This window comes from Ochotona curzoniae, unplaced genomic scaffold (assembly GCF_017591425.1).
Source record: "Ochotona curzoniae isolate NIBS_2020 unplaced genomic scaffold, NIBS_Ocur_1.0 contig_3332, whole genome shotgun sequence".
Taxonomy (NCBI): domain Eukaryota; kingdom Metazoa; phylum Chordata; class Mammalia; order Lagomorpha; family Ochotonidae; genus Ochotona; species Ochotona curzoniae.
The window spans coordinates 6,513,438-6,527,041 of record NW_024465816.1 but is presented as its reverse complement, the minus strand read 5'-3'; the positions used below and the strand labels follow the sequence as shown (position 1 = coordinate 6,527,041).

Genomic DNA, 13,604 nt, shown 5'->3' with positions numbered 1-13,604 from the left:
TTTTAGTTTTCTGAGGAATGGCCATGTTTTCCAGTTTTCATACCATTTGTTGAAGAGGATGCATTTATGGACTTCATTATATTCCATTTGTCTATACATATGTCTTTATGTGAGGACCTCATTTTCAAAACTGCTATAGCTCTGAAGGAATATTTAAAACTCACAATTGTGAGCTCTCTCAAGATTTCATTCTCTCAAGATTATCTTAGTTGTTTAAATCTCTTATAATTAGATAGGTTCTCTTATTTACTTAAAAATTTATATTGGCATCTTAATAGAAATTGAGTTTATTAGATCATATTACATCTTAACAGTATTAAATCTCCCATACTATGGATACATATTGTCTTTCCATTTATATGTCTTTCAACAATGTTTTGTCATTTTCATGATTCAAAAAAAAAAAGAAAAAAAAAAAACCCTTTTGTTCTTCGGTTAAGTTCCCTCCTAGGTATTTTATTGCGACAACACAGCAAAAGGAATAATCAATAAATCGAAGAGGCAGCTGACAGAATGGGAGAAAATATCTACACACTAAGCAACTGATAAAGGAATAATATCCAGGATACATAAGGAGCTCCAGAAACCCAACAACAAACCCAACAATTCAGTTAAGAAATGGGCAGAAACAGGCATTTTTCGAAGGATGAAATTCAAATGGTCAGCACGAAAATGCAAAAAAAATCATGGTGAGGCTTCACCCCATTTGTTGGAATGCCTATCATCCAAAAAAATCAAAAAATAAAAAATGCTGATGACAATGTGAAGAAAAAGTTAACCTGATCCACTTTTGGTGGGAACGTAAACTAGTACAAACATTATACAAGCAAGCATGGAAAATCTTCAGAAATTTAAATAGATCTACCCTATAATCTAGCACTCCTGGGAATTTACCTAAAGGAATGAGATCAGCATGTGAAAGAGTTATTTGTATTCCCACGTTTACTGCAGCTCAATTCACAACGCCTTAGATATGGAATCAAAGTGGATGCCCATCAACTGATGACTGCATAAAGAAAACATGATTAAGTATACATATGTATGGTATACATATATAATACACATACATATATGATTGATTACTTCGTAGCCATAAGAATAATGCAATGTATTTTGCAAGTGTACACCATTATGCTAGCGAAAACTGGCAGTCTTCCAAAGACAAGATATGAGATTGTTAATACAGAGTACCAAAAAACATTATGTAAGAACAAAGTTGACATCTTTTAATCTGCATGATGCTTACAGCCCTTCTCTATATTGATGTGGAGCTATTTTTTACTCATTGAACATCATGATTATTGGCATCAAGCCCGTGATTATAAAATAAATTGAAAATATGTTATTGCAAAAATTAAAGGGAAAAAGGAGGAAAGAAAGTAAAAGCAAAAGAAGAGAAAGGAAAGAAGGGAGGAAGGGAAGGAGGAGCAATGGAAGGGAGAGATGAAGGGAGGGAAGAAAGGAAGGGAGGAAGCGAGGAGAAAGGAAAGAAGAGAAAGAAGAGGAAAGGAAGGAGGAAGCACATGGGCTTGAGTGTCCAGAGCCATACATACACACGCATCTACACACATGCTCAGCACACACAAGTGCACCCAAGACCAGTGCCATAGGAGTAAGCTCTGTGGACTGTGGTGCTAAATAGTAGATAGGATGGAAATAGGGAAGCAAAAAATTCCCTCCTGGTTTTCCAGCTCAATGAGCATGCAGTAAGGAGATGTCTGTGAGGGGCTGTCAGAGATGAATTCTGCTTCCAAGCAGGTTTATTTTTAATCAAATATTACGTTAATGAGTCATCATGAAGTCATAATTTATTCCATTGAATCTATTTTTTGTTTATCTCTTTCAGAAGCCAAAACTTAAAGCAGAGTTACGAAACTTATTTTTAAAAACATATATAGTTTATTGAGATAAATACTTAAAAAAAATTAAACTATCAAACTCAATGTCAAGGATAAAAACCTATCTCCTTGCTAAAAGAAACTAATTTTGGTCTTGGCACAGTGGCATATCAGCTAATCCTCCACCTGTGGTGCCCGCATCCCAAATTGGCACTGATCTTAGTCCTGGCTGATCTAATGCCATCGCCAGCTCCATGCCGATGGCCTGGGAAAATAGCAAAGAATGGCCCGAGTTCTTAGCTCGCTGCACACATGTGGGAGGCTCAGAGGAAACTCCCAGCCCATGGCTTTGCAGCAGCCATTTGGATGATTGCAGCCATTTGGGAAGTAAACCAGCAAACGGAAGATCTTTCTCTCTCTGACTTAAAAAATAAATAAACAAAAGAACAAGGAAAAATGCAAATCACCTTTCTTACCTCAATGACATATAGCACCACGTTCTTATAGAAGCAATACAATATGCATTTGGTTACTCGAAAGTAACTCCAAGCTCCATGAACCAACAGAAGCTTCTCCAAGTAGCTAAACTGCAAGGCAGAAACAACAGTCAAGGCCAGTCCCCCAACTACACATCAATGACAAACTCCACCAAGTACCATTCCCTGGTATTTTAAAGCCCCAGGCCCTTCTGGGAGAATGCACCCCAGAAGACATCATTGAAAACAAGGCCACAGACAACCTTAAGATAACAATTTGACATCAAAGAATTCTTAAAACTTCAAAAAATCAAACTTATTGTTCAAAAAAGGAAGTAAGCGTCACTTAACATCACATTTTCTTTAAGCCTGAAATGTTCCTTGACTTTCATTTGTCAGGTGGCAAGGCCTTCAGCATAATTGGAACCTTATTTAGAATCTAAATCATGAAGAATGGGACAGAAATATCTAAGGGAAAGAGCACTATGTTGCAAACAGGAAACTCAAGCACAATCCCTGATTTTTCTGTCTGGCAAGGCCAAAGTCTGTATCTTTTGAATGCATCATTTTCTCTTATGCTTGATTGAATCTCATGCTACCTTGCTCATTGTGGTCCTTACAGCAATGGGCTAAAACACGGAAAAAGTGTCCTTTCAAAAGTTCATGGAAAGCATGTGATGGGAAAATGATGACCTTTTTTGCACCGAAATACCATGTCTTTCAGCTTTCTTTCTCTGTGAGCTTTTGGAAGTACCCTCAAACATGTGTGTGTGAGTCATGCAGCTTCTGATTGTGGTAGGCTTTCCCATCTGGGTTTACATAAGCTGGCTTGATGACCTTCATACAACGAACAACTGGTCTAATGATGCATTTCTCAGAACATGTTCACATCATCACATGATGCATCTCTAGAGCTGCTGAGACTGTAGGAAGCACGTGTCCCAGGGCATTTAGGAAGCCAAGACAGAAAACAGGTGAATTTGGTGTGGCCAGTTCTAGTTCCTTGATCACAGCCCAGTGGCACCTTCCTCAACTCCTAGCACACAGGAGCCTGGTGTTCATATCTATAAAGGCCAGTTCATAACCAAAAAGTGCTTTTAAAAAGTCTAATCATTGCAAAACAAAAAAGCCCATCAAGATTTAATTCCTCCCTCATCAAGGACAAAACACACATTGTAGATTTTAGTAATTTAGGATTTAGAGATTATATGAGGCATCACTGGGGATGCAGATTCCCAGAGGCCAACTCCATTAGCTGGACAAAACAAACCTTTCCAAAGTGTGTAAGGAGGGGGGAAAAATCCAAATGCACCAGAAGTTTCCATGAAAAAGTTGGAAGAGATGGTTGGCACTCAGGAGTAGACGGAAGGTCTTCAACACCCTCCATGCCCATCGCAACTGACCTGTGCAATGGCGTAGTCCGAGTTGTTGGTGGCTTGCATACCCTCATTCCCACTGATACCCACTCCCACGTGGGCTGTCTGAATCATCCCCACATCATTGGCTCCATCCCCGATGGCCAGGGTGATGGCACTAACATGTCTCTTCACCACATCCACGATTTCAGCCTTCTGGAGGGGAGAGAGCCTGGAAAGGAAGACAGGAAAAACCATGTCCCTTGCTTTCATCATGGTTTGTTTCCCTGAGCACTGTTCTGAAGGTCTTTACAGAGATGACAATGACAGGCACACGGCTGCACGAAAGGCAAATGTTAAAGCTTGTTAAATGGAGAAACTAGGGCACTAAATCCCGTAAGTCTCACTATCGTAAAAAGAGAAATATTTCTACAAATCCAGCTTTTAATTGGCTTTGAATCCAGCATACCACAGCAGTCTGGACCAAAGCCAAGTGAAGAATGCTCATACTGCTCTACATTGGCAGATCATACTTGTAGCTAGAGGAAAGGGAAATTGTGCAAAGAAAACAGAAGTGAGGTAGAGACCGACAGACTGGTTGTATCTGATTTATTTGAATACGACTTGAAGAATTGGCTGCCTGTGATTGGCTGAGACTTGTGCACTTAGTTTAAGAGTAGGTTATGGTCTGCCATCACGTCTAGTAAGGTTATAGTTTATGGGTCAAACTTAAAATACATACAGAAGCAGCTTTAGGACAAACTTCAGATAACTGACATCGTTCTGTCTTGCTCATGAGTTGTACTTTGGGGCCGTTTTCTGTGTTTGGATGCACAACTTAGAGCTTACATTCTGGCTCTAAGTGAAACCTAATCTGTACATCTTCATGCACCATATTTGAACCCCTCACAGTAGGCCAAAGTGTGAGCCCCCTCACTGCCAGAACGTATATATTCCCTTCCATCACTCAGTGATTACAAGTATCCACTTTGAAAGCCATCCAGATAGGATATTCCATTGATCAAGATAGCTGGGAAATCATATATGACAATCTCCCTCTGGATACAGGAGGATGTAACGTATTGGTCTATTAAGCCCCATCTTTGCAGTCTAAGGACGTCTAATCCCAGGGCTGAAGGTCTGAATTCATATGAATCCAGTGGGAGACACCATATCAGGCCATCAGTTCTAATGCCAGGTTTTGGACCTCCCATGAACAGCTCTCTGAAAGTCAACTGCTAGAATTCACTTCATGGCAAGATTAACCCTTCTCTGAGCTTCTTCAAGATATTCTTCACCTGCATCCTTGCGTGCCTTTAACACAAGTATGGAGTTTGAAGGAGAAAATAAGAAAATGCCTTAAAACAATTTAATGATGCAGAATGGAAGCCAGATAATTAAATCTAAATAGAAGAAAATAGATAAAAAACTAATCTGCTCGCTCCCCCTGAAAGTCACCTCTATCTGCAGATACTTCATTACGTAAGCTTAAAAAATTCTCCCTTTTTGCCCAAACTGAACTTGAATTCTATTTCTGCACGGTTATTTTCATTATTTTCAAAATACAATGGGTTCTCATTGACATAAGACTAAGTCGTAAAGAATCCTGAGGGCTATGCTACAAATGGGAGGTATGACAGAATACAATGAACATCAGAAGTTGCTATGTTTTGAAATAGGTCCTGAATGAATGGAACTTAGGAGCTGATTAAAATTAAGGGACATTTGAAGAAGATAGTAAAACTCATTGGTTGAGCAATGTGTCTGTAACATACAGAAGAGCAAGTTGTCAATGCTTTAGTGATGGGTTCATTCTGCATGATCTTTGAGAAGCAAGAAACAAGTGTTATACACATAACATCATCATTTTCTCAGTTCTGCTGCCTTTGCTGTAGATGACTTGATCTTTTAAAAACACTCCTTTTGACATACGTTAAACCATAATCTTATTTAGTAATCTCCCTTGAGTGTCATGATTTTTTCCGTATTTTTTCTCACTATTTCTACATATAGAACCTTTGATCTTACTGAAGACTTGCATAATCTTGACAAATAATTTAGCAGTTGAAAAGTTAGTAAATCTTAAGCCTGACAATTTGTATCAGGTACAAACTATTTCATCTCTGCTTTGGATTTCCCCAATAAAGAGCTTTGCTTCTGCAAAACCTACTGTTTCCTAAGTCCCCATGCTACCCTAAACCCTAATGTTGTTTCTCTTGGAGATCAGGGTGGCTCCTGTGCAGAAGCTCCTTCACAGAGCAATGGTTGAACTCCATGAGACCCAAGATGGCTGCCAACACAGTCTCAATTTCAAGCTAAAAATTATTCCCACAGACCGTAAAAGGAGAATATGACTCTCTGATTCTGAGAATTACACAGTTCCTTTCTGAAAAAAAAATCCATGCATGCGTCTTCTGGTTAGTAGTATATTGCCTCCCTCGTGCCCCCATCCCCAGTAGATTGATAAATGGATTCCCCAGGGAGGTTCCTGCTTCTCTCTGCTTCGGTCACTGGATAAAGTTGGTGCTGGGTGACTCTCAGCTTTGATTTCATCTTTGGCTTCACAATACTGAAGAAAGGATCCAAATTGGAGATCTCTCCTCACACAAAAGTGCTCCCCTCAAAGGCAGTCACACATATATTTTCATGCCTGTTTTCTTTACATACACTTTCTAAGTATAACAGGAAATGCAAGAAAAAGTGAGTATGTTCTTACCTACAGCATAGTACTGCTTTACACGACACAGCCAATCTGAGAAAGTTCCTCCTGATTTCAGACCTGAGGGCATACTTGAGAGCTTCGCCATCAACAATTAGGGCCACTTCATTTTCTTTACCTAGCAACTTTCTAAGCTCTTGACAGTTCTGACTAATCACTTGTTTTGTTGCCTAGAATTGAGAAGAAAGGAAGGAGTCATTTATATTTCTCATTTCAAATACAAATATTTGAGTCAAGATGGTGGGTTGAGACATTCTTCCTTTTAAACATCTTACTGAAATGAAATTTAAAAATCAGGTAGATAACACTAAAACATTCTTGACATTGTCAGCCATAACGAAAACACAAATTGAAATCACATTATTTCAGATATACTAACACGGCTACCACCAAAAGTCAGGTGAAATAGTAATTGTTGGCACGGATGTGGAAAATCAGAGCTCTCATCCACTGCGCTTGGGAATGTAAAATGGTGTGGCCGCTGTGGGAAACAGAGTCCCCACAGTGTGTGTCTGGATGCTCCAGAGAACCGACAACATGTTCACATAAAATTTTGTACACAATTTTTTTGGTAGCACAATTATTCACAACTGCATGGAAAGAGCATGATGACTGAATCAACAAAGTACAGTATGTCCATAAAATTGACTATTCCTTTTGTCTGGTGGTGAAGATTCTTGAACTGGATTTGATTACCAGTTTGGGTTCTGGGCTCCACATTTCAAATCATGCAAGGCAGTGTTGACAGATCAAGTCATTAGGTAACCACTGTACATACGGGAGACCTGCAATCAGTCCATGGCCCCAGCCAGCCCAGACGATCAGAGGCATGTAATAGCAGGAGGGGAGGTCTCAGTGAATATAAACTCTCTCTCTCTCCTCTCTCTTTTTACCTCCACGTCACTCTTCCTCCCCAGATTCTCACAAGAATTCTTGAAAAAAATAAACAAACAAAAACAAGATACTAAGCCATGGTAGAATATGAATGAACCTTGAAAACACCAAGGTAAGTGAAGCATACTGATTAAAAAATAGCACATGTAATATAATTCAACTATATGAAAATCCAGAATAGACAATGCCATAAAGATGGAAAGCAGGTTAGTGGTTGAAGATTAGTAGACTAGCATACCACAGGTGAAGGGAAGGGGCGTGGGAGGTAATAATTAAACAGAATGGAATTTCTCTGAAGTGGTGAAAATATTCTAAACTGACTATCGTGATGGTTGTACATGTCTGTGAATATATTAAAATCTATTGAATTGTACACTCTAAGGAGATAAATGATATACTGTATGAATCTAGACCTGGAATGTTTATTGCTAGAAACTTGGAAGAATGGTATGAGTTTGGATTATAAACTAGAGGAAGCTTGGAGTAGCTTATTAATTACAACAAAGATATTAGAAATATTTACTAGAAGTGGGTAAGAGTTATATGGAATCTTTACTGCTACACTCCAAATTTTGTTAAGTAATTTTAAAAATATTCTGGAGGTTCCATTATGTTCTTGCAATTGTATCAATTACAATGAATTTATTCCCTTTGTGTTACTGACATATGATATCAAATTGACATGAAAACTCATGAAAATTGAGTTGTGAAAGCTAAGACGCACTTGCTCTGACCTGAGCATCTGATATATTAATAAATTCCTGGAATAATTAGATTCATCCCATGGCAAAACAGAAATAAATGAAATTCTTAAAAGGGAAAATATTTAAGGGGTGGCTATAACATAAATGGAGAATTTCAATTTTTTTCTGTAATTATAGATAATATTATACTAACAAGTATAAAAGTCTAGATGGCCTTACCAAAACTGGCCAAGGAAATTCTTTTTAAAGATTTATTTATTTTTATTTTTTTATTGGAAAGGCGGATATACAGAGAGGGGAGACAGAGAGGAAGATCTTCCGTCCGATGATTCACTCCCCAAGTGAGCGCAATGGCCAATACTATGCCGATCTGAAGCCAGGAGCCTCTTCTGGGTCTCCCACGCGGGTGCAGGGTCCCAAGGCTTTGGGCCGTCCTCAACTGCTTTCCTGGGCCACAGGCAGGGAACTGTATAGGAAGTGGGGCTGCAGGGATTAGAACCGGCCCCCATGTGGGATCCCGGGCATTCAAGGAGAGGACCTTAACCACTTGCGCCATCGTGCCAGGCCCATAAGGGAATTCTTAATTGAGGTGTCTCAAGGCATTGGGCCATCCTCTGCTGCTTTCCCAAGCCACAAGCAGGGAGCTGGATTGGAAATGAAGCAGCCAGGACACAAACTGGCGCCTATATGGGATGCTGACACTTGGACGCGGAGCCAAATGTGCGAGCTTCCCCATTCAACTTTTAAGGGCAAGAGTTTTTAATAACGGGTTCCAAATTCCTTTAATTGTTATAATATAAATGCCACCTATTGACTTAGACTTTCAGTAAGGACTGCAATGTGCCCAAAAATTGTTCTCTTTTTAAGCTCTTTATAAACCATAGATCTGAGTCCTATGTTTTGCATAACATACAGGTGGTGATAAAGTACTAACCTCAGAGTGCAACTTAAGAACTGAACAGACACAAAAAGCCAAGAACCAAAGGTCACCTTGAGTGGAGGCCAATGAAATTCACAGTGCTTGGGGAAAGGCAGAACCTTCCAATGGAGTTGAGTTCACATCCATCTATTGTAGGTTTCAAAGAACTGGATCTTTCCCAAGTACCAAGCAGATTACGCTCTTACTAAACATAATTGTAAAAAAAAAAAAATCACTTACCTCAAATGAATTTGTATTCAAGTGAATACGAGGCATGTGACCTGTTATCAACTTGCAGGAATATGCTAGAAAGAGAAGAGCAAAAGTGGTGTTTTTGAATACTTCATGCTTTTTGTGGGCATTCAAAATAAATCAAGGATTGGTTCCATCCTCCCTTCATTATATTCTTTGCCTCAGGATTATTTCAAAGTCTATTAGACCATTACAAAAGCTGAGCCAGAAGTTATAGAGTTTTAAAAAAAGTTAAAATTCTGATCCATTTAGTAGGCATCCTAAATAGAAATATTTTGGAAGGCATGTACAACTAATGGTCAAATCTGTACCTGTAAATTTCCATATATTTTAATTGTTTTACCATTCTATAACACTGTTTAGATCTATGCTTTATAATAACTCCAAATATTTGAGGAAGTCAGATTATTTTTTGCCAATCTGCAACAGTATTCCATCTGGATTTCCAATAAGTTCTAGGTATGATTGGAAGAAATAGTCCTAGGCAAGTCTCATAGCAGCAGTCAAAATGCTAGGAAAGCTATGCACCTCAAAAGTCATTTTCCAACTTGAAAATTTTAAAACTGTCATTTTAAATCCAAATTGTGAAATCAAAGCCAATAACCAAACAAGCAGAATTTAACTAACAACCTTTCAAGACATCAAGGAATACTTTATTCAGGACTATTGCAATAGGGGAGAGAGATCAGGTTTGGCCCTGAACAAAATGACAAATGGAAATTTATAGACAAGGAGCATGGTGCAGGGTGCAGGCTCACTGTGTGGAAAATCATGGAGAAAATGGCCTGGGCAGGAGGAGTCTTACTGAAGATGTCTAAATTCCTACACACCAAATATGGCCAAGGAGGGATTTGATTAAGAAATCTAGGCTGGTCTAATTATAAGGTTCAGGGACATCTAGCTAAGTAGATTAGAAGAATCCTTGCTAAATTCTCTCTTGTTATAAAATAAATAACTCACTACTTATTTTATAATAAATTAATGGCAAAGGTGAGTGGTTAAATTCTGGGTTTCCATCCAGAATACATACAGAGCAAGCTAATGTTTGTTCAGGTGGCTCAGGGACAGACTCAGGAGAGAGTCCTCCATGCCAGGGTCCTCGTGCTCCCCACAAGGACCGTCTCATTTTCGTAAAAGCCACCTTGACACTGCTGGCAATGTCTAAGCCATGAAACATCTTAATTATTAGGATGAAAATTCAAATCAGTATGAAATACTCAGTGCTTTCTCATATTCTTCATTAACAGGGGTCTTCAAAACGTCATGAAAAAAATTATACATGGATTTCAAAATGTTTTTGTGCTAAGATCAGTGCTCTGTATTATAATCGCTGTTTTTGTTATCGTTGTTCCCGGAGGCATCTTTCACAGATCTCCAGCATCTGCTTCTGCGTGTCTTGGAACAGAACATGTTAAATCTGTGCTCTGGCTTCCTCGGGACCTCTTTGCCAGAGTTTACTGGGCACTCCAGCAGAGTCTGAAAGGTGTCAGGAGTTAACGAGACCTTCTGGGATTTCCTCAGCTTTGTGGCCATCCCTAGGAATGTTTCTTTTTTCATAAGAATCAAAATGTTAAATAAAGATTTTAAATATGCCTTGTTTTCCTTCTCCTCAAGGGTGAAAAGTAAAATGCCTGCATCTTGCTCTCTGCCCGCCCTTTCTGCACTGCGGTTCTGAACATTGCTGTTGTCGGTTTCTTCGTGCCTTTGTTTCTGTCCAGAACCCTCATTAGTTTTTTCATCTTCACTCAATTCGTTTCCTTATTCTCCGTTTACGGTGAGGAGTCTTCAGTTGACTGATAAGATCAAATGTTGTTGGTGTTGCATTATCTCGAAGAATTGTCCTAAAGGGACTGACTCTCCCAATGACTTCACAAGTGTCTACTTCAGTGTATTTTGAGAAATAAAATAACCCAGTCCCTCTTTAGCCTTCTAATGGCTTTGCAAGAGTGTATAGTTCTACAGATCATAGAGGTCTCAACGTGAATGGCACACAACAGACAACGTTTATTTAGTGGATCAGGTGTTTCTTCTTAGCTGGTGCTCTTAAAATTCTCCACCCACTCCTGACATCTTGCTGGATCCCACAGGGACCTGGAAAAGGCCAGATCAAACTGCGTGCTCTTCCGTGTGCAGTTAGGGGCAGCACAGAATTTCAGCATCTTCACCCACTGGCCATCCAGCCTGATCCTCCCCTCCCTGCCTCCTCTGGGCAGCCCAACCTGCCCTTTGGGGCTGGAGAAGGGAGCTACCGGCCAGCCAGTGGGGCCAACTTGACACCTCCATTCATTTAAAAATGTTTCCATCTATAATCCTTGCTCTAAGACTGCAGAGTGTTTATCTGCTTTCTTCTTGCAGATCTGTCAATTACCCAACCTCTGTGCTTAAATGAATGCAGTGCAATACAACAATTATATCTAAGAATTCCGTTACCCTGAACTTAAGGTAATTCAAGTGTAGCATAGACTTCTGATAACAAAATGAGACTCACTTGAGTAAAGATAAAAATCACCATATTAACAACATGTGCTGTATCTCAATCTAGGTTGGCTGGGCTGAGGAGACAATTGAAGACTTGAGGGAAAAAGTAATTCTTGAGAATTGGATGTGGCCAGGAGGAAAGTGGTAGGAGAGGCTCTAGTGGTGCTTATCAAGAGCCTGTGTCAGCTGTAGCTCCCACCAGTGTACTTAGAGCCAGGGCTAGGGGATAGCCTGGGTGGACAAGCCGCAGCACTGATTGGCTTAAGTGTGGGCTGGAAAGTGGAATGAGCTATGCTGCAGCACCCATAGGTGTGTACAAGGATTAGTCCGCTACACATACCAGCACGCACAGGAACTGGGACTGGGGGCAGGCCTGGTGGGAGTTATTGGGGATCACCCAGACTAGGCTGTGGTTCCTGCTAGTGTGTGTGTGTGTGTGTGTGTGTGTGTGTGTGTGTGTGTGTGTGTGAGGGCGGAGTGTGTGGTAGACAAGGCAGCCCAGTCTAATCCTGCATTCATTGGTTTGCATATGAGATGTGGCTGGGGACAGCACCGACTGGGCGACTGCAACCACCAGTGTTTGTATAGGCTGATACGGCTGACAGACTAAGCTGGACTTTGCACTTGTTGGCACACACAGGAGTCAGGTCTGGGGTCACCTCAAGTGAGGTTTCTTGCCCTCTCCTCCAACTCCCCAACTGGACTGCTGGACTCAAAACTCCAAATATTGGGACAATCATAGGATTTGTAGGCTGACCTTGGATGCATGTATTAGGACTGGACCTCAATTGCTTGATGCCTGTGCAGTAGATGACATGCTCAGATAGATGCACATGGGGGACATGTAGCGAGCTCACTGAGGCATGCAGAGGCTGTCAAGTACTACGTCAGGGGATGGCACGCAGAACTGACTGGACAAGTCTCCTAGCCAAGCTTTGACAGCAAATATATGGGAGAGTGGAGATTCAAAGGTGGATTTTCTCAACCTTGGAGCAATGAAACCAACAGCATCTCAGAACTACCAAAAACACTTAAGCGGTGCCCTTTGGACATTCTTTTCCACATCGGGGATCCCAGGATAACTTCAAGTGGTCACCTTCCATCCCTCAAGACTAATGTGGTTTGGCTGCTGGGAACAGCCCTCTCCCCTTTCCTTCCTACCACCCAAACATAGGAGGAAAAAATAGGGAAACATATGTCTCACCCACTTTTCCCCATGTCTCAGTCCTCCACACCCTAATCAGTAATCCACATGGGCATATATCCTTCTCAACCAGGTAAATAACATCCAAAAGAAAAGAAAAGAATTTTTAAAAATTGTGTGAAGTCATCTCTTAAAAGTTCAGTCAAGCACTCTTGGTACTGGAAGACATTTCGAATACATGTACAATGAGGTTTACCTATGTTAATTGCAGTTTCTGGCTTGTCTCCTGTCAAGACCCATATTTTTATGTTCGCTCTCAGTAAAGTTGTTATGGTTTCTGGAACACGTGCTTGAAGTCGATCTTCAATGGCTGTGGCTCCAAGCAGCATAAATTTCTAGAGGTTTTTGGAGAGATTTTTTTCCCCCAAATTATTAATGAAACACAAAATCTTAAGATGAAAGCATACATTTTGGTGATGGGTAAGCAGTATTATAATTGTATTACATAAAGTTGCATATATGTACAATCACACACTTTTTTCTATTTTTTCCATTCATCTATTCTATGACAACATGAGCCCGTGAAGCGTGATGGTTCATGACATGGGAGATCATAGGAGGGGGATGACATTATGATCTTAGAATTGCAGCTGCACACCATATTGAATCTGTTAAAAATGAATCAAAAAGTTAAGAAAAGATTTTAAAATAAAACAATAGATGAACAAAAAAAAGGTAGAATTGTTGGATTTGTGATCTTACTCTGTAAGTTACTAGATACACGTATGATCTAAGCAAATTACTTAAGAAACAGAAATTGAGAAA

General features: G+C 40.0%; 1 protein-coding gene across 1 annotated transcript in view; it reads right to left on the bottom strand.

Annotated features, from left to right (window-relative positions):
• Positions 1-13,604, bottom strand: part of LOC121156275 (phospholipid-transporting ATPase IB-like) — a 96,924-nt gene that overhangs the window by 34,256 nt on the left and 49,064 nt on the right. Inside the window, exons 22-26 of the mRNA XM_040979890.1 lie at positions 13,036-13,174; positions 9,146-9,210; positions 6,386-6,558; positions 3,718-3,901; positions 2,315-2,425 (exon numbers count right to left, since the gene is read on the bottom strand). Of these exons, the coding sequence (XP_040835824.1) occupies positions 2,315-2,425; positions 3,718-3,901; positions 6,386-6,558; positions 9,146-9,210; positions 13,036-13,174 (672 nt within the window). The remainder of the gene's footprint in view (positions 1-2,314; positions 2,426-3,717; positions 3,902-6,385; positions 6,559-9,145; positions 9,211-13,035; positions 13,175-13,604) is intronic.